This window comes from Eptesicus fuscus, chromosome 18 (assembly GCF_027574615.1).
Source record: "Eptesicus fuscus isolate TK198812 chromosome 18, DD_ASM_mEF_20220401, whole genome shotgun sequence".
Taxonomy (NCBI): Eukaryota; Metazoa; Chordata; class Mammalia; order Chiroptera; family Vespertilionidae; genus Eptesicus; species Eptesicus fuscus.
The window spans coordinates 48,801,689-48,824,461 of record NC_072490.1 but is presented as its reverse complement, the minus strand read 5'-3'; the positions used below and the strand labels follow the sequence as shown (position 1 = coordinate 48,824,461).

The 22,773-nt window shown below is 49.0% G+C and overlaps 1 protein-coding gene across 2 annotated transcripts in view; it reads right to left on the bottom strand.

Moving 5' to 3' along the window:
- PTPRG (protein tyrosine phosphatase receptor type G) overlaps positions 1-17,850 on the bottom strand; it is a 649,319-nt gene extending 631,469 nt beyond the window's left edge. The window contains exon 1 of one of the 2 annotated variants that reach the window (XM_008146280.3): positions 17,578-17,850. In XM_008146280.3, the coding sequence (XP_008144502.1) occupies positions 17,578-17,662 (85 nt within the window). In that variant the 5' untranslated portion in view covers positions 17,663-17,850. The remainder of the gene's footprint in view (positions 1-17,577) is intronic. The other variant, XM_008146281.3, reaches the window with a different exon arrangement.
- Positions 17,851-22,773: the final 4,923 nt, after the last annotated feature.

Sequence of the window (22,773 nt, the reverse complement as noted above, 5' to 3'; positions counted from 1 at the left end):
CTTGTCACCCCTGAGCTCCTGCGCTTGTTGTCTGATTAGCTAGTGTCTGGAACTAATTAGCTGGCATAGCAAGAAAGAAAAAAAAGAAAACAAACCTTGGCAGCTTTCTCGCAGGGAACTGATGACTCGAGATTTACAGCAGATCCTCTAGGACAGAACTAACCGAGAGCTCAGAGAGGTGGGCTCGATCCTCCAAGAGTGTCCCACTCCCCAGCCTTTAGACATATCCACCACCAAGGAAGAAAAGGTACAAATTCAGCCCCAACTACCTGGTTTCTTCCTTGGCTGTAGATGGCGCCCAAAACATCATCAACAAAAACACACGAGTGGACTGAGCCCCAAAGCCTTGGAAAAGTCAGAGGTAGAGAGCGTGTGTTTGCTGTGCTCTGGGACCAAGACAGCAGAGAAACACAAATATTTCCCCCACATCAAAGACACCACTTCTCTGTAACTACCCAGAAACCTCCATAAACCAGTAGAAACCACACAGTACCTTGAAAACAAGTCCTCTGGATTATATCCTGTTACCCAAGGTAATTCATGAAGTGCTCCTGAAAGGCTTCTGAAGCCAAAAGGAAATATAGTAGTCCCTCCTTATCCACGGGAAATCCGTTCCAAGACCCCTAGTGGATGCCTGAAATCGCAGACAGTACTGAACCCCATATATAGTATTTTTTTTTCCTATACATACACACCTATGATCAAGTTTAATTTATAAATTAGGCACAATAAGAGATTAACAACAGTAACTAATAATAAAACAATTATAAAAATATACTGTAACACAAGTTATGTGAATGTGGTCTCTCTCAAAATATCTATATATATAAAAGCCTAAGCGACCAAACGACCGAACAACCAGTTGACTGGTTGCTATGACACGCACTGACCACCAGGGGGCAGATGCTCAACACAGGAGCTGCCCCCTGGTGGTCAGTGCACTCCCATAGCCAACCTCCCGTGGCCACCCAACCTCCCACTGTCCCTCCCCTCAGCAGGCTGCCCCTCCCCCCATTGGCCCCGATCATCAGCCAGGCCGAGGGACCCCATCTGTGCACAAATTCGTGTACCGGGCCTCTAGTCTGATAACTAATCTGATAACTGAGACAGCTACAGTGACTAACAGGTGGGTCATGTACACAGTGTTCATAGGCTGGACAAAGGGATGATTCACACGAGATGGTGTGAGATTTCATCACACTACTCAGAACCGCACAGTGTTAAACTGACCAATTGTTTCTGGAATTTTCCATTTAATTTTTTCGAACCGCAGTTGACGGTGGGTAACTGAAACCACAGAAAGCAAAACCTCAGATAGGGAGGTACTGCTGTAATAATCTTTAAGTCATTTTACTTTACTCTTACCCAGGGAGGCTGTTTCTCTCTTGCCTTTATTAACGTTGCATTTATTGGGTTTAAAATCATTCTAGCATTTCATCAACCCTGTGTCAGAATACAAAAAAAGAACTGACCCTATTCTACGTTTCCCTACAATGGTCAAGTAGGGAAAAATTAAGAGATCTCTTCAAGTTAGACTTCAGGCCTCACGTACCCGGCCTTTGCCCTTTTCAGAACCCAGCCATCAGCCTTAAAGTACCCAGAGTCCAGTCCACTAAGGGCATTTCACAAGGCGCACAGAGCTGGTCATCTGTGTATCAGCAGGAGCGCCAGGTTAAGGAAAAGATCATTGGCTTTGGGGTCAGAAGCCCGATTCTACCACTTTCAAAACTACCCCAGCTGGGCAAGTCTCTTAAACTGAGCAAAAATTGTATTTGCACACCTGGGAAATACAAGGATGGATTTCAGATAAGGCGTGTCCAGCCCCTAGCATGAGGCCTGCCGTGCTCATAGTAGGTACTCAATAAACGGTGCTTTAGGTAAGCCACGCCACATTGTAAAAACGCCTGGAGAAGGAGTAGCAGCAGAATTTCTGGATACCCTGCCTCACCCCTGCAGGGCTGGCTGGGGAGCGGGGTGTTCCTCCTCGCTATCAGGGCTCACAGTGGAAAACACTACACAGGATTGAAACCCCAGATCCAATGGAAGGATGGGGAGGGGGCAGCTGTCAGGAATGGCCGACACAGGTGTCAATCAGGTGATCACACCATCCCTAAAAGGGAGTTTGCCTTGACAACTTGGCAAGGGGAATGCTAAAGCGCTGTGGACGGATAGGTCTGGAGACTACTTTCCTGTAAGAGTCACGCTGAAATCTGCCTGAGCTGAAGACTATGAGAAAGCCCTCGGAGAACTCCTTTTCTCCCCTTTCCCACGTGGTCCTGGCGCAGCTGCCCTCCTGACCTCTCCCCTGGGTTCCAAGGCAGGCGTGGGGTGGGGCCTGAGGACCCAGGAAGGCGGCTTCAATACCCTAACTTGAAGACTTCAACATCCTTGTTTATCCCTCAGAGAACCCAGATTCTTATCACCTGCACCGAACAAAAGGCATGTGTCCAGCCTGCCAAGGAAGCATTCCCATCCAGAACCTGAAAACAATTCCCGGGGGGCAGGTCTTCCCAGCCGGCCTGCCGCTTCCCTCCCCAGCATCAGCCTCCCTGGCCCAAGTTCTCCGCCTGCAGCTGCAAACAGACAACCGGGACCCAATGCTAGAATCCCTCTGGGCAGACCTGACCTTTCTGGTAAAATGTTTTGTCTGTCTCACTTTCTCCTTATTTTCCATTTCAAATTAAGTAGCAGGTTGGAGAACAGAGTATTTACTCCACTTGGAAGAGCCACCCTTTTGACATTCCGTTGGACAAAGAAACCAAACATCCCAAAAGGACATCGCTCGGCTGTAGGGATGCAGAGACTGCCGCCCAACACGCCTCACCAAATCCAGTGTGTGAAAGCCTGCCCCGCTGGGAATAACCTGCAGTCCAGCGCTTGGATCTGGTATGGGCTTGATTATTAACTAAAAATGAAAACTTGGGGCTCAAAGAAGAAAAATTGCAAGGCCCGGGATGCCCTTTATTGGCCATGCAGCCAGGAGGCTCAACCCTGAGTCACAACCAATGAGTGGTTGAAGCTTCTACTTAAATAGCTAAGAATTCAGAAAGGTGTCACTTTGGAATGCAAACAGTCCTACAAGAGCTATAATCTGATGCAAAACCTCTGGGCTTTGAAGAAAGGAAAAATAAACCACTAATTTTAGATCCCTAAACCGCCATTAACAGAGCTCACCTATTAGACGATGATGCAACCACCATGAAAAGACTGGATTTCTCCCCCCACCACCCCCCCTTATAAATGAACTAGAGGCCGGGTGGACGAATTCGTGCAAGGGTGGGGTCCCTCCGGGCAGCCTGCGGAGATTGGGCCCCAGCTCGTGCCCCCAGCCTCGCAGCCCCACAGCCCAGCCTGGCACCCTGCCTTGTCCTGGCACCGCCCGCTCACCTGCTCCACCATCCCGCCATGGTCCCGCTCTCATTGGGGCCCATCAGGACTGGCAGCGCCTCCACTGCCGCCCACTGACAGCACTGTGTCACCGAAGCCCACCATGTTCCGCCCCGCCCCCTGATGGTGAGCACACGTCATAGCAAATGGTGGAACTCCCTGTTGAATGGCCGCCTGAGAGGACAATTTGCATATTAGGCTTTTATTATATAGGATGTGAGTCTAATATGAGCCCAAATCAATTTCATGGATCAGGAAACCTTTGTGCATGGTACTTGCTATTGATACCTGCTCTTTCAGGTCAATTTCAAAATAGCTCTATGGCTTAAAAATTGTCCACGTAGCAGCAAACCTATTTGCAAGGATATAAAACCCCCATGGATAGCTTCTCCTTATATTTTCGAAGACTGGCTAACGTGTCTCAGTATAGCAAGAGATGGCACAAAAGTCCTCTCCCAGGCCAACTCTTGCAAAACATTCTAAGACACAGATCCGGTGTTAGGAGGGGAAGAAATCTGTAATCCATTAGCAATGTCTGCCACAGCTATAGGCATGGGAACCTTCAAATGTCAATCTCCAATCCCTATGTAGAAAAAATATAAAGAACACAGAGACAAGAAGACAAACTCTGTGCTGCAGATGTTCACTGAATGTCTTCATGCACACAGGGGACATGACAGGTCCCACGTTAACACAGAAATATAAAGCAAGGCATATACATCATACCCACACAACTAATTGCAATAATGAAAATACCAAAAGTAGCTCTAAACCTATTCCTTCAAGCTGGGCCATAGAGAGCAAATTAAAACCTAATAACCATCTTTAAGAAGTCTCTGACAAGCCCTAGCCGGTTTGGCTCTATGGCTAGAGTGTTGGCCCACGGACTGAAGGGTCCTGGGTTCGATTCCGGTCAAGGGCATGTACTTTGGTTGCAGGTTCCCAGCCCTGGTTGGGTGTGTACAGGAGGCAACCAATCGATGTGTCTCTCTCACATCGATGTTTCTCTCTGTTTCTCCCTCTTCCTCCCACCCTTTCTAAAAATCAATGGAAAGGTATCCTCAGGTGAGGATTAACAAAAATTAAAAAATACATTAAAAAAAAAAAAACTCTGATAATAGAACATATTCCATACTCAGCCGGTGTTGCTCAGCGGTTAAGTGTTGACCCATCCACCAAAGAGGTCGCCACTTCGATTCCCCGTCAGGGCATGTGCCCGGGTTGACCCGGGCTTGATCCCTGGTGGGGGACATGCAGAAGGCAGCCCATCAATGATTCTCTCTCATCACTGATGTTTCTATCTCTCCTCTCCCTTCCTCTATCTCTAAAATCAATAAAAACAATTTTTTATAAATGAAGGTAAAAGAAACATAAAAAAAAAATGTTCCTAAGTAACCATGTACACCTTAAATTCATCCACCACCTGCTCTGCTATCTGAGAAACATGACAGCATCCAGAAAGCCAAATTCAAATTTCAATTCCACCACTTCTTTAACTGTGGGATCGCCACTCTCCCTGAGCTCCAGCTCTCCTATGTCTTCATAGAGTTGCATGGCATTAACTGAGAGCATACTTATGCAAGTACTGATTTCATAAACTTTAAGCAACAGCTGTTAAAAACAGGTAGCATGCCCTGGCCGGTGGTTCAGTGGTTAGAGCGTCACCTCACACACCAAAGGGTTGCAGGTTGGATTCCCTGTTAAGGGCACGTATCTGGGTTTCGGGTTTGCTTCCCACCTCTGGTGGGGTGCGTCCAGGAGGCAACTGGTCAATGTATCTCTCTCACATCAATGTTTCTCTCTCCTCTTCTCCCTCCCCACTACCTCCAGCTTTCCATCCACTCTGCTAAGCAATGGGAAAAATATCCTCAGGAGAGGATATTAAAAAACACACACACAAACAAAAACAGGCACCATTTGTAACATCCCGTGTACCTAATGCTAGTCTGATGCTCTGCAGGCGCCATTTCATTTAATCTTCCCAAGGACTCTAGGGGGTTTAAACGCCCCATTTTACAGATGAGAAAACCAATAAAGTTAAGTAACTGGCCCAAGTTAGTAAAGAACAAAGCTAGGATTCATTAACTTGGGTCAGGTACTTAACTTGATTGACAGATCTTTGCAATTCAAAAAACATGCATTTGCCACAGCCTCTTTCATCAAAATCCACCTGTCTCAAGTCTCATTTCCTCAAAACCCTATTAAAGTCCCAAGGCATAAAAGAGTGATTTCCACAAACTCCTTTGTTTAGCTAGTCAGAGTGCTTACAATTCGCTCAGATTCTCCAGAAATCAATTTTCCTTCCACTTAGCATAATGAGTGAAGGCAGAAATCTCAAGAACCAGCAAAGCAATTCCCTTACATCCGTTAAGATGCTTCAATAACAACAGAGTTTTCCTTTTAAAAATCACAACCTAGCCCAGCTGGTGTGGCTCAGTGGTTGGGCATCGACCTAAGACTGAGGAGGTCACAACCAGGGCACATGCGCAGTTGTGGACTCAATCCGCAATGTGGGGCGTGGAGGAGGCAACCAATCACTGATTCTCTCTCATCATTGTTTCTCTCTCTCCTTCTCCCTTCTTCTCTGAAATCAACAAAAATGTATGTTTTTAAATAAAAATACATTTTTAAACCACATCCTAGCCCGTTTGGCTTAGTGGTTAGAGTATCTGCTTGCAGACTGAAGAGTCTCAGGTTCAGTTCTGGTCAAGGGCACGTACCTCGATGGCACGCTCAATCCCCTGACCCAGTCGGGGCACGTGCAGGAAGCAACCAGTCAATGTTTCTCTCTCTGTCACCCTTCCTTCCAATCTCTCTAAAAAAACAAAACAAAACAAAACAAAAAATCAATGGAAAAATACCCTTGCGTGAGGATTAACAACAACAAGTCACGAAAGAACTAGAATGCCAAGTTATCCACCCTCTATCGCATGCAATAATTTCAGCAACTTCTGTGCAAACTGACCAACTGAGAAAACGAGGGCCTAAAACTGTCAAGTGATTTTCTGCAACCTTCACTCATAGTCTTTGTACACATATAAGCAGAGAAAATGACTAGGTTCAAAGAGAAAACAACTGGATGGGAGAGAAATAAAATAGGGCAGGCATCGACTAGCGACATGTTCTAGAAAACTTAGCTCCATGATGCACCAGCCAACATGTGTCTAATTGAGGTCATTAGACAAGGTGGTCAACCAACATTTGTCAAGCAAGCACAAACAGCCAGTCCAGGCAAGCCCTTCTCCTAGAGCAGGGGTGGGGAGCCTTTTTCTGCCAAGAACCATTTGGATATTTTTAACATCATTCGAGGGCCATGCAAAATTATCCACTTAAAAATCAGCCTGCTCTATTTGGTCAAACATTTAATTAAGTCACCCCTAATGCCTTGGCGGGGCCAGACCAAATGATTTCGCAGGTGTCATATGGCACATTCCCCGCCCCTGTCGTAAACCAACCTACCCAAAGCCTTTAGTAGGGAATAGATCAATATTCATCTTCTTGTTCTACAATCAGCTCATGCAAGCTCTGCTGCCCTCTACAACGCCTCATATCTATAACAACCAAAGCACAAGTGAGAATGCCTACTTCTCCAGGGTCAACCCTAAAGCCAAGCCACTTCTAATGCAATGAAAACCATATTCACAAAATGTAGCCTAAATTATTTCATAAGACAAAAAAAAAAAAACAGAAACGTTTGAACCATAAAAACATAACCCAACTGCCTCATAAACATCTGAACTCTAATTAGAATATATCTTGCCCAGCCGGCGTGGCTCAGTGGTTGAGCATCGACCTATGAAGCAGGAGGCCATGTTTTGATTCCCAATTAGGGCACATGCCCGGGTTTGGGACTTGATCCCCAATAGGAGGCAGGCAGGAGGTGCCGATGAAGCAGGAGATGATGTTTCTCTCTCTGTCCCCTCTCCCTTCCTGCCTCTCTAAAAAAATCAATAAAAGCATATTAAAAAGATATGTGATGTTTTTATCATATGTGAGAAATCCATAGGTTTCATGTGCAAAAAAATTAGTGGGTCAGGAATGTTATGTGAAAAAATTTAAGATCTTTGCCGAGGGATCAACTAATATGATGATATCTCGAATATTAATCTACTCAAATCCTACTACATTGGTCAGTGTCCTTTTCTCTCTTCCCATCCCCACCCCATATCACCTTCTTCTTAGGTGATTTGAAAACAAGAAAGTGACCAAGGCAGCTATTTCTTAAATAAGAGATTTTCCAAAGCACAGCCAACAGCCATATAGAAGTCACCGCATTACTGTGAAATATCCAAATAGCAAGCATTTGCAAAGCAAAAAAAAAAAAAAAAGACACAATCAGGATAACTGAGATCAGACTGAGAGGAATTAAGTCATTTCATCAACCACTGATGCACCTGCTCGCACTAGCACATGGACACACAGACACATTTGCACACACCCAACTCAGGTAATACAAAACCCCAAATAAGCAAATAAATAAATAAATAAATAACCTGGCCCTCAGGTGCAAATCTAGAAATCACCTGCATGCGGGAGGCAAACACCTCCAGGGACCAGCTGAGTGTTGTAAATAACCGCTGTGGGCCAGGCGAGTGCCCCGTCTCAGGGGGAAGCCACCATTTAATTCCAGGTCACTGTTGTTGCCAAGCAAGAACACAGGGCCTCAGCTGCAATGCCTTCCAGCTGCTTCAGGAGTAGCTCAGACTTCTACGTGAGCCCGGACCAGGGCAGGAATTTCCATCTGTTTGGGTCGTCACTGTCCACCCAGAGTGTGCCACGCCAGTTGAGAGCAAGAATGTGAACTGCCCCAATTTTTAATTCAATGTTTTCTTTTCAACACAATATGGCCCGGACAGCCTCTGCTGGCCAGATGCCCCTGCAGAACCCCAGGCAAGTCAAATGACTACTTCCCCATTTCTCACGACCCGTGTAAGACCAAGATCCAAAATCAGCCTCCTGTTCTCTTTGTAGGTAACAAATTCTGCCACCGCTATCCTGTTCATACACCACATTATTTTTAAAGGCCACACAGTAACTTTGTTGGCATGAGCAAACCTCCGATTTTTACCTGCACTCCAGGTGAAACAAGGTTTAATGTTAAAAAAAAAAAGGAAAAGAACTTAAAGGCATCCCATTAACCAAGATCCACTCACAGCCCAGTTGGCTGCTCCCTGAGGCTATTCTGTAGCCAACTTAGCAAGATCATCAAAGGGTTTCAGACAGCGCCTCAGGAGGCAAAACCTCCCGGAGGAAAGTCAAGGAGAAGTAGACTCACAGATCAGAACGGAACATGCACTGGGCCCTTGACTTGCATGTTGCAGGAAGATCACAAGCCTTCCCAACTGCCCCGCCTGGAATCAACAATCCCAAAATTCCAGCAGAATTTCAGAAGTGTTTAGTTCAGGGTAAAGAAAACAACCCCAAAGGAACCCAGGGTCTTGCCCAGCCAGATCCCACACCGGCTTGGCTGGCTCCCATGGCTGGATCTAAAGTCCAGAGGAAAAATCCAGAGCCCAAACCACTCCGGCAAGTACAACTACCTCAGATCTTTTCCCGAATCGTGATTCAGAGCCTGCAGCCCACACCACACTTAAATGATATATGTGATAATAACACCACATTATTATAAACCATTTTCAATGCCCCAAACTAAGTTCTCAAATTATAAACTAAATCAATTTAGATCATTTTAAAGAGGAGTCAGAAGAACTCACCACCAACAAACTCACTCTATCCACAGTTATTATCATCCTATTCAGAAGCTAACGTAGTTTGCTGAAAGGTCATCTCTTCAATATAATCAAATAAAATCCTATACTAATTGCATTACTCTTATTTAATTGTAGCAAGCAGGAAGACACCTTTACTTCACCCAGTGCTTACGGTACATACTTACATGGGTCGGTCTTTTAATTGGCCTTCCTGTGCAAGTAGGAAAAAAAGCTTCCAATCAAACAGCAACCAGTCTGAAATTCAAAGTGATCCTGAGGGAGGTATGTTATAGCCACCCCCACTGATTACAGGGGTGACCTTGCACGGTGAGCACCTCCTTCAGCCTTAGCTGCCTCAGCCATGGTTTAGGCACAGCACTTGGTAAGTGTGGGCTATCAGAACCATTGTTCCCATTTTAGAGATTAAAAAACCAAGGCCCACTTTTCCCAGGTAACACTGCTGCAACAGATCAAGAGTTTCAACCTGGGACCCTGGGGTCCTAGTGCGGTCCCTGAATAACACGCGTATATCTGGGACTGCCAGGACCCCAACACCACCCAACCCCACTTCCACAAGATGCTGGGTCATTTGTCCAAGGCAGCCCAGCTAGCCAGTGACACAGCCAAGCCCTAGGCTGGTTCAGAGCTTCCCCACTCGCTAAATCCAAAAACTTCAGGACAAGTGACATATTTTTTAAAATTAACAGAACCCATTTACAAATAACCACTGCTTTGTAAAGAAATCCTTTGGCGATTCAGAACTAACTTGACTCTTAAAACTTGACTCTTTAAAAGTCAATGATGTTTCCTCACTCATTTAGGCTATGCTGTTGTATTCGGTAAATTGCCTATGGCTGTACCCCTTATCCAAATCATTCCAAATGGATGAGCTTATCTGATTATTTTTATATTTTTTTATTGGTTTCAGAGAGGAAGGGAGAGGGAGAGAGAGAAATATCAATGATGAGAGAGAATCATTGATCAGCTGCCTTCTGCATGCCCCCTACTGGGGATCGAGCCGGCAACCTGGGCATGTGCCCTTGACCAGAATCAAACCTGGGGACCCTTCAGTCCGCAGGCCGGCGCTCTATCCACTGAGCAAAACCAGCAAGGGCTGAGTTTATCTGATGTAAGTGCATTGTGGAATTTATGGGGCTGCAGCAGTGTGAAAGCTCAAATACCTCTTGGATTCATATAAAACTGGTATAAATACATTCCACAAAAGTATACCCTCGGCAATATTAATCAACAACCTGCTTCACTCTTCTCATTAGGAAAATAGTATTACATAGGGGTGTTGGGGAGGGTGGAGGGATTAAGCAAAAAATAATAAATAAATAAAAGGAATTCATGGACGTAGACAACAGTGTGGTGATTGCAGGGAAACAGGAGTAGGAGAGGGTATTGGGAGGGGGGGTAAATGGTGAAGGGAAAAATTTAAATTTAAAAAGAAAAATAGTATCACAGACCCAAAAATAAGACCAGTTGTCCTCTTTTCTTACATGGAAGTGTCACATAGTCCATGAACTGTGCTTTCATTTCTTCGGTTTCAGTTGCTAGATTCTGTAGCCAACTGTGTCACTTCGCTACAAAAATAGCTAAGTCGAGTAATTTAAAATCGCACTTTGTCGTTTGGCCAGAATACCATCATGCTGATTTCAGTTTGCAAAAAACTGATTAGAGGGCAGGTACTCTGCACGTGTGCGGTTCTCTCCTATGCTCTGCCAGTCTGATTCCAGGACGATGTGGAGACAGGGATATTCGCGTGTTCACCCGTCACAAAGGCTTGAGGCTCCCGCGAGCGTTTTAACCTGCGGAAAACATCTCTCCCATTTCAAGCTGGAAAAGTGGGCTTCACCATGGCTTTCTCATTTCTTTAAGCCTCAAAAAGCAACCAACTTTCTAATTTTACGTGGGATGCCCTCAGGCCAGTCCTTATTCCCCCTCCGCCTCAATAGCAAAGCTACCTACAAAAACCTTCATTTGAGTCTATATTAAAAAATGTAAGTGTTTTTGCTTTGCATACAGTTGTCCTTTTCCTTTTCTTCTTTCCACATACTCCTGTTCAAATCTCTTTAGTACACATAAAACAAAAACAGTTAATTTATGGAGCACTTACTATTTACCACGCACAGTGCTAAGTCCTTTAGCAGGCATTCTCATCAACCCTCACAAAGACTTTAGGAATCAGGGTACAATCACTAGGCCATTTCACAGAGAGAGAAAATGAAAAGCACTAACAAGTTCTAGGCTCCTAAAAGTCTTCTCCTTGTTATATACTTACTAGTGGCCCAGTGCACAAAATTTGTGCGGGGGGCAGGGGGATTCCTCAGCCTGGCCTGCACCCGCTTGCAATCTGGGACCTCTGGCTCCTAACCACTCACCTGCCTGCCTGCCTGATCACCCCTAAACACTCTGCCTGCAGGTCTGCTCGTCCCTAACTGCCCCCCCCACCAGCCAGATCGCCCCCCACTGTCCCTCCTGCTGGCCTGATCACCCCCAACTGCCCTCCCCTCCTGGCCTGATCACCCCTAACCACCTCTGCCTCCGCCCCGCCACCATGGCTTTGTCTGGAAGGACGTCCGAAGGTCTCCAGGTCTAATTAGCATATTACCCTTTTATTAGTATAGATAAACCAGTACAGTCACTCATAAACTGGTTGACAGATACTGAATTTCTTCAATGTGAAAGTCGCCTCCCACCTCCCACCCCAAGTACATCAGTAACACTACCCAATTCAGTTAGGGGGGGGCTTCGAAAGAGAAACCAGGCTCATCTGGAACATGGTCAGCTGGCCCTAAAAAGCACTTTGTACGGTTTTTTTGTTTTGTCATAATTTTTGTTGTTGTTGCTGTTTTGTTAATCCTCACCAGAGGGTATGTTTTCCATTGATTTTTTTTAGAGAGAGTGGAAGGGAGGGGTAGAGGCAGAGAGAGAAACATTGATGTGAGAGACGCATCAACTTGTTGCCTCCCGCAGGCACCGTGCCTGAACCAGGCAGGGATGGAACCTGCAACCGATATGTGCCCTTGACCAGAATCGAACCCTAGACCCTTCAGTCTTCGGGCTGATGTTCTAACCACTAAACAAACCAGCTAAGGCACTTTGTACAATTTTTAAAATGGTCTTATCAAGTGTAGTCATTAAAACTTGGAGCCTGCATAGTCCTGGCAAGTCATCTCACATAGATCTGTTTTCTGTCAGTCAAAACACCAAGCATTTTGCTATGAATGATGCCAGGTGAAACAGCCCCTCCAATTATAGGTGTCCCTACAGAAGGAGACAATAGCACACAGAGCCCTCTAGCTACTTCAAACAATCTTGCACAGCCATCACTATAAACCTTAGTCCTTTTCTTAATAGGAGCAAACCACTTCTGAAAATGAAATTCACCTACATTACTTCCAGACCTGTTTTAAGAGACAATTCTGTGGTATTGGAAATTTGAGACAGAGGAATTGTAGGGGCAAATAAGGGTTTTTAAAACACATCTTTTTTGGAGTGGAATTTTTGGTCACAACTCCACATAAACACAATACCAAAAAAAAATAAAAAATAGTTCTAGTCAGATGTGCATTTGATCTTGTAAGCACACAGAATACGGCCATCGCCATGTGTTTGGTTCTTTGCAAGTGAGCGGGTCACTCCCAATTCTCAGGGAAACCCAGATATCAGATGTTTTAATCACTTGCAAATATTTACTGAAGGCCTCACAGTGTGCCCAGGCAACCTCGTTCCGGAGCAAACTCAGTGACTGCTGCGGAATTCCACATAAGCTCTCTCAGTGCCTGTGGGGGGCAGGCTCTCCCACCTTCCTGAGCCCCTCGGCAGCAGCTACCAGCTTTGCCTGGATCGGGCTCCCAAGGAGACCTACAAATGGGAGCGGGGCACACTCCCTTGGCCTCCTTTATCATTAGACAGGCAGACCTTTTATTCTCTACACAGATCCAGTCAAAAATGCAGTTGCAGTGATTACAACCTGTCAGCTGATAGTGGTCAACCTGTAACCAAAGCATACGGAGAGCTTATTGGGGAGGACAGCAAGCACTTTTGGGATGATTTTCGGCATTGTGAATTTCTGCCACAAGCTCTGACTTGTGAAATTGACCACATGAAAAATATGCCCCAGGATCAAAGAGTCAGTCGTCAATTTTTTACACTGTCAACTCAGAATGCACACCCACACTTCAGGCTCCAAGTTAAATGCTGAATGGAAATTCAGATTTTAAAAAAAAAGAGAGAGAAACCTTTCACCATAGAAGGGAAGAGGTTAAAGCAAGCAAGCACTAAGCAACACTTCATTTGCTTTCTCCATATAGATTCGGCTCAGGTAAGGATCCAGACTGTCCTTCTGATCATGGAGTTTCCAGGAAAACGGGGGAGGGAAGGGGGGAAGAGGAGGGCCTTAGTAACAATGGCTCCCGGGCATCTTAAATGATCTTACATGAATGGCAAGAAAGTTCATTCCCACTGGTGTACGGATACGTACCTGATTATAGTACATTAACTTGGGAGTTTTCCAGAAAAGAAGGATGAGTATATCTGAAAGGGTTTTTGTTCTGTTTGGCTGCGTAAAATCATCAGCATTCCCTGTCCCGTACCACTTCATATAAACAACAGTTTTCACTCCGTGAAAACAGGTCCATAATTAAGGGGAGATGCTCACAGCTTCACGATTGGCTCATTCTTTTCTCATTTCAGCCACCCTTTCCTGTAACGCCTCTGCCTCCAGCCACAGCAGCTTCCTCGACTTCCAAAAAGCCCCGTTAGGTAGCAATGTGCTAATTTCATCAACTCGGTAATGTTTAGAGGGGAACATCAAAGATTTTATTACTTAACTGTGTCAGAAGAACCAGTTTCATGACTGAATGAAGATTCTTTATTTTCAAACAAGACTCTTAAGGGGGTGGGGGGGGTACTGCATGATTTCTCCCCCCCCCCCCCCCCCCGCACCCCATTCCTAAGACAGCTGACTTACAAATATTACTTTCACATTTTTCTAAGAAGGCCATAAAGGATGCCCATCAGGACTGAAGCATGTACATGCAAATACACAGACACAGCTTAGAGGGAGAGGCACCAGACATCAATCATGGATCCTCCGATTCTGACATCTCCAAAAGCACACAGCAGAGCTTATCCATCTGAAGTGTTTCCACCGTCAGCCTCCTGGATGTAATCTAATTAGGGCACAAAACGTATCAGAGTCAAAGAGAAGGCTTTCACTCTGAGGACCGAAAGAGAGAAGAAATCAATAAAAAATATTTATTTTATTTTTTTTTTACTTTCTGCTGAAGAGCTTAAGAATGTAAAATACATAAAATGTTAACCCTCTCAGGATCTATATTTTATATCCTGTAGGAGGCACTTACATTCTCAGTGATTATCGAAAAAATACCAAACGCTTAAATGAACTAGGTGTAAGATGTGCTGTAAAATGAGGCGGTGCAGGGAAGGATGTGGGGGTGTGAAAGAGGGAAGGCTGAGTTGATCATTGTAGCTAGGTGGGGGTCCTTCGGGGTCCATTACATTTTCCTATATTTTTCCATAATAGAGTATTTTTCAGGGATGCATGAAAAGAATGTACTATGTATGCACTATATCGTGTTTAATAACACTTCTGTTCTGGAAAGCGGAATTATCACTTGAAACACTAACAGCCACGCGCGTCCCACACCTGCCATACTTTTTGGTGGAGAGACTACACGCCACTGTTTCAGGTCTGCTGGGACAAAACCAAGCCAGGGCTGTTCCAGACCCTCCCGAGTTACAGCCCCTGAGGACGGCAGCCGAGAGCTCAAATGCAACTGAAAAGTTAGTGAGTTTCTGAGAAACAAAACAACTAACAAGGGATTTTGGTTAAAATCTCACAAGAACCCTAATCCAATACCAGAAGCATTTTTATCCCTCGTGTCAAGCAGGTAAACGCCTCCCAGATTACGGCAAGTAAGGGGGGCAAAGAGGGTGCCCCAAAACGAGCTCCAGCCTCCACGGGGTTGACAGCGGACCAGAAGCAGCAGCGCAGAGGTGAGGCCGGGTCCCCGCGAAGGCGCCCCTGCACCTCGGAGCCTGGGACTCGGCCGCGAGCGCCCCATTCCCGCTCCCACCGGGGCCTACCGCACGGAGGTGGCGGAGCCCGACCAGTGGTTCGGGGGCGCCCCCTGAGGTCCAGCGGCGTCACCGCACCTTCGGAAAACGCAAAGCCGGAGTCCCCCAAGGCTCTGACATTTTAACTTTGCCCGGTTCCCACTGCCGGCTGCACTTTTCCAAACCACGACACCCCGCTCCCGCCCCCCCACCCCGCTCCGCTTCCGCGCGACTCACACCACTGCCCTGTCCCTACTCGACACCGTTCGGCTCCGGGGCGGGGAACGGGCCATGGGCCATTTACCTCGCAACGTGGGCACGGAAAGAAAATGTGGACGACGAAAACTGTGCCAGCCCACGAAGGCGGCATGACTGAGAGTCCCATTTTGGATTTCAAGCGTCCTCAGGGCAGGAACAAGAACATCACGGCCGGCCCACTCACTGACTGCCTGCCGAGCGTAAGGAGAAGCCAGAGCGGAATTAAAAATTCCTCCTAATTCGCAAGGCTGCTCACCTGCTGCCTCCCGCCGCCCCCAGGACCGCGTGACCCGCACAAGGCTCGACCCCAGTGTGCACCTGAGCTCACTCAGCCGGCAGGCCCACGGCAAAGAAGTCTAGAAAGAGCAGAGGGCTAACGGCGCCACTAAGCAGTGGTCTTTGAAGGGGGAGAGGGCATCATTCGGGGGCCATGTCCACACCGCCCAGCCCCATGGAGGCAGGCTCTAGTGGGCAGACCCCAGGCCTCAGGGCGCGTGTGGACGCTCGTCCTCTCGGCCTCGAGCTGGGTCTCTGGGCTGTGGCTGAGGCTCAGGGCAGCTCCAGGGGCAGGAGAATGCGCACAGGAGCAGCGGGTGCCGGAGAGGACGATGCTCTGCCGCTCTGCCCCTCGAGGCCGCCCCGGTGCCTGCCAAGGAGACACTCGCTACTGGTCCCCGGGGGGCAGCAAACGCGCCCGTGCCCTCTGTAGGGCGCACCACGGAGCTGAGGGACCCTCTGCACCAAAACCGAGCGCTCGGGACGCCCGGGGGCAGGCGGCTGTGACCAGGGAGAGCAAAAAACATCGAGTCACGTTTCCTTTTTTTTTTTTTTTTTTCCCCCAGATAACCCCCGCCTCCGGGTATCGTGGAGCTGGTGGATGAGAAGGCAGAAAGACAGGGGATTCTCTGTTCTTAGGGGCATAAAAAGCCTCCTAGGGACAAAAAGGCAAAAAAAAAAAAAGCGAATCGCCCCCTTCTCCCCACCCCTTCCCCAGCTAGGGCACAGACCGTGGCCTCCGCCCCGGAGGAGGCGGCTGGACGGATTCAAGGGAGCTCGGGGCTGCAGCCCGGAGGGCCTGCAGGGGGGTAGAGGGAGGCGGCTGGCCTCTGCCCTCCTCGAGGGTAAAGAGTCAGGCGGGCTGGGGGCAGTCTGCTGGTGGAGGGCTGGAAGTGGGCACACTGCTACATGCGGTTCCTTATTATCCTCAACAGCGGCCAATAACGTCCCTGTCTTAACCCGGCCAGAGAGGAGCGGGTCCGGGTCTGCCTGCCGCCAGCAGCCTGCAAAAGGGCAAAGATGAAGGTAGGCAGGCGCGCGAAAGGAAAGAAATCCGCCCCGGCTCCAACAGCAACCGAGTTGCCGACGCCCCCCCGACCCCCGCGCCCGGACCGGAGCAGCCCCGCCGAGCAGAGTTTCGGGGTGAAGGGGCCGCGCGCCGGGGCTGGGGAAGCCAGAGATCTCCCCAAACCGCCTGCTCCCTGCCCTCCCACCGTGCTCAGGCCCCCGCTCCCGGGGAGGCTGCCCGCGCTCCAGTGCCGAGCGGGGGTCGCCGCTGGCCCGCGAGACTAGAATGCAGACTGCTCCCAACATTCCCCATCGTCCACGGCCAGCCTCCGGCTTCCCTCCCCTGGGACCCAGCCTTCCCAAAGGGTTGGTGGGCAGCAAAGCAAGTCCCTCCCACCCCCCCTTTCTGAGCTCCTTTAAGACCCGCCTGAGCGAGGGGCGCACCCTGGACCCCTCAAACCCACAGAGGCATTCTCCCATGGTCCCAGTCTCCCCCAACAGCCCCAAAGATCGAGCTCTCACGAACGGCGGCGGATCAGCAGAACAAGTCCCTTTTCTCTCCCGACTCTGGCTCCCCAGGCCTCCCAAACCCGAGCGAGAGCAGACCCCCTAACTGCCCCTGTCCCCCTTTCCCGGCCAGCCCCTTCTTCCACCCTCCGCAACCACAAGCCTCCCTGCGCCATTAGAACAAGCGGAGGAGATCCCTCTCTCCTCCCCGGGCGTCCGCCCCCCACCCTCCACTGTCTCCGGGGTCCCCGGGACCGGCGCCCGAGCTCCATGCCCCCGCGACAACTCCGCATCCCCCGCGCGCGCCGGCCAGGGCCGCGTCCCCCCGGCGGCCGGCACTCACCCGGGAAGCACACGACATAATGGAGCACGGAACTGGTGATTTTCAGGAACAAAATCCACCAACACGGTTCCAGTAACCTCCGCATGTCCGAAAACGCACATCGAAAAGAGGATGGCAGGGGGGTAAACTTGTTGAATAAGTTCTCGCCTCCGTGTGAGCCTCCACTAAACCCGGGCTCTTCCCCTGCTCGCCCGTTCTACGCTCGGCGGTCCGAGTCCCTCTGGAATCCGGGAAGCCAAGTGTCCCCAGGAAAAAAAAAAAACTCAAAAAGTGACCGGAACGCGGAGCCACGCTGGGGACGATCCTCGGCGGAGAAGGGCTGCTTTCCGTTCAAGAAGGAGAGAAGCGAGCGAGCCAGGCGAGGAGTCGGCGGGCGGCGGCGATGCCTGGGGCCCGGGGCAGGCAGGGACCGCAGGCGGCAGCGGCGAGCAGCCGAGGATCCCCAAGTTGAGTCGGCAGCGCAGCGCAGCCCGAGAGCCGGCGGGCGGCGGCAGGGCTGAGCGCGGCTCGGCGTCTCCGGGCTTCAGGCAGGCAGCTCCTTCCAGGGCCCCGGGAAGGAAGGAGGCATGTTTGCGAACGGGGAAGGGGAGGAGAGAGGAGGGGGGAGCGAAGAGCCCCCCCAAAACAGAAACGGCAGGAGGAAAACACAAAGGATCTCAGAGGAACGCTGGGGCCAGGGCGCCTTCAGTCCATGCTCCTGAAAGTTGTGGCTCCGGTGCAAGCTGGGGAGGAACGGAGAGCGCGGGGCTGGAAACTGGCCATGCCTCCATACAGGAAGTAACATGTGAGCATGGATCCTGGCAGAGACTTTAAAGCCGGCGAGTGAGAGAGCGAGCAGGGGGCGCGCGGCGGCGGTGGGGGCGGGGGCGCGCGAGCAGGGCGCGCGGCGGCGGCGGCGGCGGGGGCGCGCTGCCAGAGGAGGCGGGCGCGCGCCCTCCACGTTCTTAAAGCAGCCGCGCTCTGCTACCACCTCGGAAGGGTCCCACAGCCCCGTTCTTCCCGCGCGCTCCCCGGGGCAGGCGAGGGGCGGCTCTGGCCCGGTCTTGGAGAAAGAGAGAAGGGAGGCTGCCTTCCGGGACTGGCGAGGCTTTGCCAGATTCCCGTTCTGCAAGCTCTTAAAGACGCCGTGCTTTGCGCGGGCTTGGCGAGGTCTCCCCCTGTCCTCGTTGCTCGCGGATCCGGGACTTGGGGGACCGTAGCTCGGGTCTGAGGAGAGGAGGAGGGCGGTAGGCTGCCTTTTTTTAGGGCTCCAGGGTATCCTTTTGTGTTCCATCGCCCTGGCAGCACCGCGGCGGGGCGCGCCCGGCTCACTCCCTGCTCGCGCCCCCAGCCCGGTCCATTCCCCCGCCTGGAAACAAAGCCGAGCGGCCTTTGCACTCGAGCTGCGAGAGGATTTTTTTAAATTTTATTTTCGGGCTTCCATTGGCCGGGTCCACAGCTGGTGAGTGGGGGTGGGGGAGAAGGATATTGATCCTTGACTGGCAAAATCCAGCCCCCCATTTCCCCGCGCCGCGGTGGATCGGTGGCAGAGTTTTCCAACTCGCCGCTCCACGGGAGGAAGAAAGGTTCCCGCACTCCGGCCTGGCGCTGGCGAGGGCGCGGGCTGTGCGCCTCCTACCCCCGGCTAGGTGAAAGCTGCCCCGCGGGGCAGCACCGATTTCCTGGCAGCTACCCGGGGAGCGGCAGCCTCTAGCCATCGTAGAGAGGCGACCGGGGGAAATGGGAGGAACTGGGCTTATCTGTAATGAGTTTTGTCCCTTGGCTCTTGGTGAGAAGATTCTTATCGCTTAGACTTTTATGCGCCCTATTTTTCTTTTACTCTAGTGCAAAAAGTGGGGGAGGCGGGCTTTTGATTAAACGTGTAATTGAGCCAAGGTAATTAGCCATTTATAATTTTTGCCTAATTTTTCTGCCACTATTTAAAACCATCTTGACGTGTTTTTAACGGCGCCTGCTGTTTCATCTCACCATGCAGGGTCCCCCACCCACCCAAACATCCCAACCGGATGCTAAATTTTCAAATAATATACAGATGTTCGGCGATCCTCCTGCAAGATGTGATTAGGGAAGCAGTTTCACACCCACGCTTTCGAAAGAAACGCCTTTGAAAAGTTACCTTTGGGATTACAAACTAATAAAAGCCAGGAAGTTCCCGGGGAGGGCCCTCCTCTATCTTTAGCAGACCGGAGTGAACACCCTCCCCCAGGGTGGGGAATGAGTCGACTTTGTTTGCTTTGGAATTTGGCCCTTCCTGGTTTTGTTGAAATCCTTACTCCCGCTTAAATGCTTGCCAGGGTCAGTTTTCTTGGGGAGTGTATTTAAGGGATGTCCATCCTCAATGGGAGCTTTGAGTGAGGTTAGAATGACCGCTGTGTGTCTGACTACCTTATTGAAATTGAGGGATAAAATGGGGAAATCCGTGGAATTTGAATCAGAACAGAACACCTGGGTAGATATCCCCAGGTGAGTTTCTTCCTTTGCAAAATGCACATCACAAAAACTGACATTTGTGAATGTTTACTCTCTGCCGGGCATTGTGCTGAATCCTTTTCATAAAGTGTTCATTCAGCGAATTTACTGAGCACTTACTGTGTGCAGAGCATACTGGGAACACAGGTATAAATAAAAGGGACAAGGCCTGTGACATTTGTGGAGCTTACCTCCCAAAATAAAGGACACATTCTCTCAGCCATAAGAATTATTAACCCCGTTTTATAGACAAGGAAACCTGCTCTGAGAAGCAAAATAATGGATCCCCAGCTGGTGAGTAAGCAGAGTTAGGATTCTGAGGCCTGTCTGCCTCCCCAGATGGGAAAGGAGTGATGGTTTGAAAAGACAGTGAACTGTGGGAGGGGGGAAATGGCTTAGGAGGGGGAAACCTCACCTGGGTTTGGAGAGTGAATTACTACTCTTATAGTACAGGAGGCCCACACTAAAAATGAACACCAAATTAGGTCTGGCCTGGACACTGCCCTAGGGCCCTAGGCTGATCTTTAAGGCAAACTGTTCTTGCAAGCACCCTCCCACCACCGAGGCCTACCAGTTCACATAGCCAAGTAAGATTTTATAGGCACGCGGCACTGGAGGCCTTTTCATTCATTCTACAACCAATTACCGAACAGCTCATACACATTAGACACTGTGTCAAGTCTTTGCTGCACAAAATGAGCCAGCCGGGTACCTGTCATGCTTACAACCCCCCAGGGGATGTCAGGCTGCACAACACAGTGAGCACCCCAGGAGAGTTGGTGTGAGGGGCCTGGGAGTGATGGGAAGATAAGACTACAAAGGGGAGGTTCTGGTGTAAAACATTACCCCCAAGCTCAGTGGCTTACAACAATACACATTTACAGTCTCACAGCTCCGTGGGTCAGTCAGACGTCGGGGCTTGGTGTGTCTGGGTCCTCTGCTCTGGGCCTCCCTAGGCTGAAATCAAGACATCCTCATCTAGAGCAGTGGTTCTCAACCTTTCTAATGCCGCGACCCTTTAATACAGTTCCTCATGTTGTGGTGACCCCCAACCATAAAATTATTTTCGTTGCTACTTCATAACTGTAATTTTGCTACTGTTAATGAATCATAATGCAAATATCTGTGTTTTCCGATGGTCTTAGGCTCTACAGCAGTGGTTCTCAACCTGTGGGTCGAGACCCACAGGTTGAGAACCGCTAGCAGGGTCACCTAAGATTCTAGAGCTTGGGGTCCTCTTCAGAGCTCCTTCAGATTCCTGACAGAATGGAGTCCTTTGTAGCTGTAGGACAGATCCCTATTCTCTTGCCAACTGTTGGCCAGGGGACCATCTCAGCTAGAGGCCAGCCTCAAGTGGAGGCCACGTGGCCCCCTCACAACACGGCAACTTACCTCTCCAAAGCCAACAAATGGCTCCCTGTAGTCAGCTACAAAGGAGTCTTGGGAGTGACCATCTCATCCCTTCTGTCATATAATGTAACCCTCGGAAGAGAGTGCCTGTCTTATCACATTCACAGGTCTTACCCACTCTCAGAAGAGGGGATTATATACCGGGAGTAGGAATCTTAGAATTCTGCCTACCATAGCTCTGGTGATCTATTTTGAGGATAGACTGGTGGGTAAAAGCCAATATAGTCGGGTTCTGATGTTACTTATACCTGCTTGACTGCAGAAACTTACCCATTTTGTGCCTCAGTTTTCTAATTTGTAAGGAAGGAATCGTAGCTGTGTCTACTCCTCACTTGAGAAGATTCAAAGGAGTTAAAAAGAGTAAAGTACTTCGAGCAGAGCCACACCTCATAAGCATTTAATAAACATAAGCTATTACTATTATCTGCTCCAAAAGCCCATGCAATGTGGAGTGAACATCTGTTGTTTTCTACCTGCTCCGCTTCCATTTCTTTTCTTCTGGTGACAGCAGACCAGTTTTGCTTTGTGCTAATCTCCCCAGATGGTCTTGGTGAACTTGACCCCTTGTTCCTCCATCACTACCCTCTGCCTCTTCCTCTCCACCTCCCTGGCTTCGAATGGACATGTGTCCCAGCCCTGACGAATTGGAGCCTCTCAGCCTTCTGGCCGGCTTGACTTAGGGATGGCCACTTGTTTCCACACGATTCAATGAGTCAAACTTCTTCTTGGGTTTGCTATGCTGGATAAACTTGAGACTTGAGAAGCAAGGGGAGTTCCCCTTGGGAAGAGCCTGCTTGAGGATGAAGTTGACACACAGAGGAAAACCGAGGAGAGAGTGGAGGCAGCATCGGATACCATCACTTGAGTCCTTGGATTATGTCGTACCTGAAGCCAGACCAGACCCTGAAGTTTTCAGTTACTTAAGCTGATAAATTCCTTTTATTCCTTTTGGTTCTTTGAGTTGGGTTTTTATTAGGTTGAAATTAAAAACTTGAAACCTACAACCGATGGTGAAAGATAAGTAAAATACTGTATTCATATTTTACAAAGAAAGAAGCAGGAGCTCTTTGAATTAGTGAATTAGCTGGGATAATTGAGATAGTAAGCAACAGAAGACTCCAGCTTCTAACGCCAGATCCACTGTGCCAATGACTTATTATGCAATAATTTATTGTCATGTAACAAATCATTCCAAAACTTAGTAGCTTCAAACAACAACCACTCATTTGTTCTTGATTCTGTAGACCAGCAGTTTGGGCTGGGCTTAAATAGATATTCTTTTTTTTTTTTTAATTCTTTTTTTAAATTATTATTTTA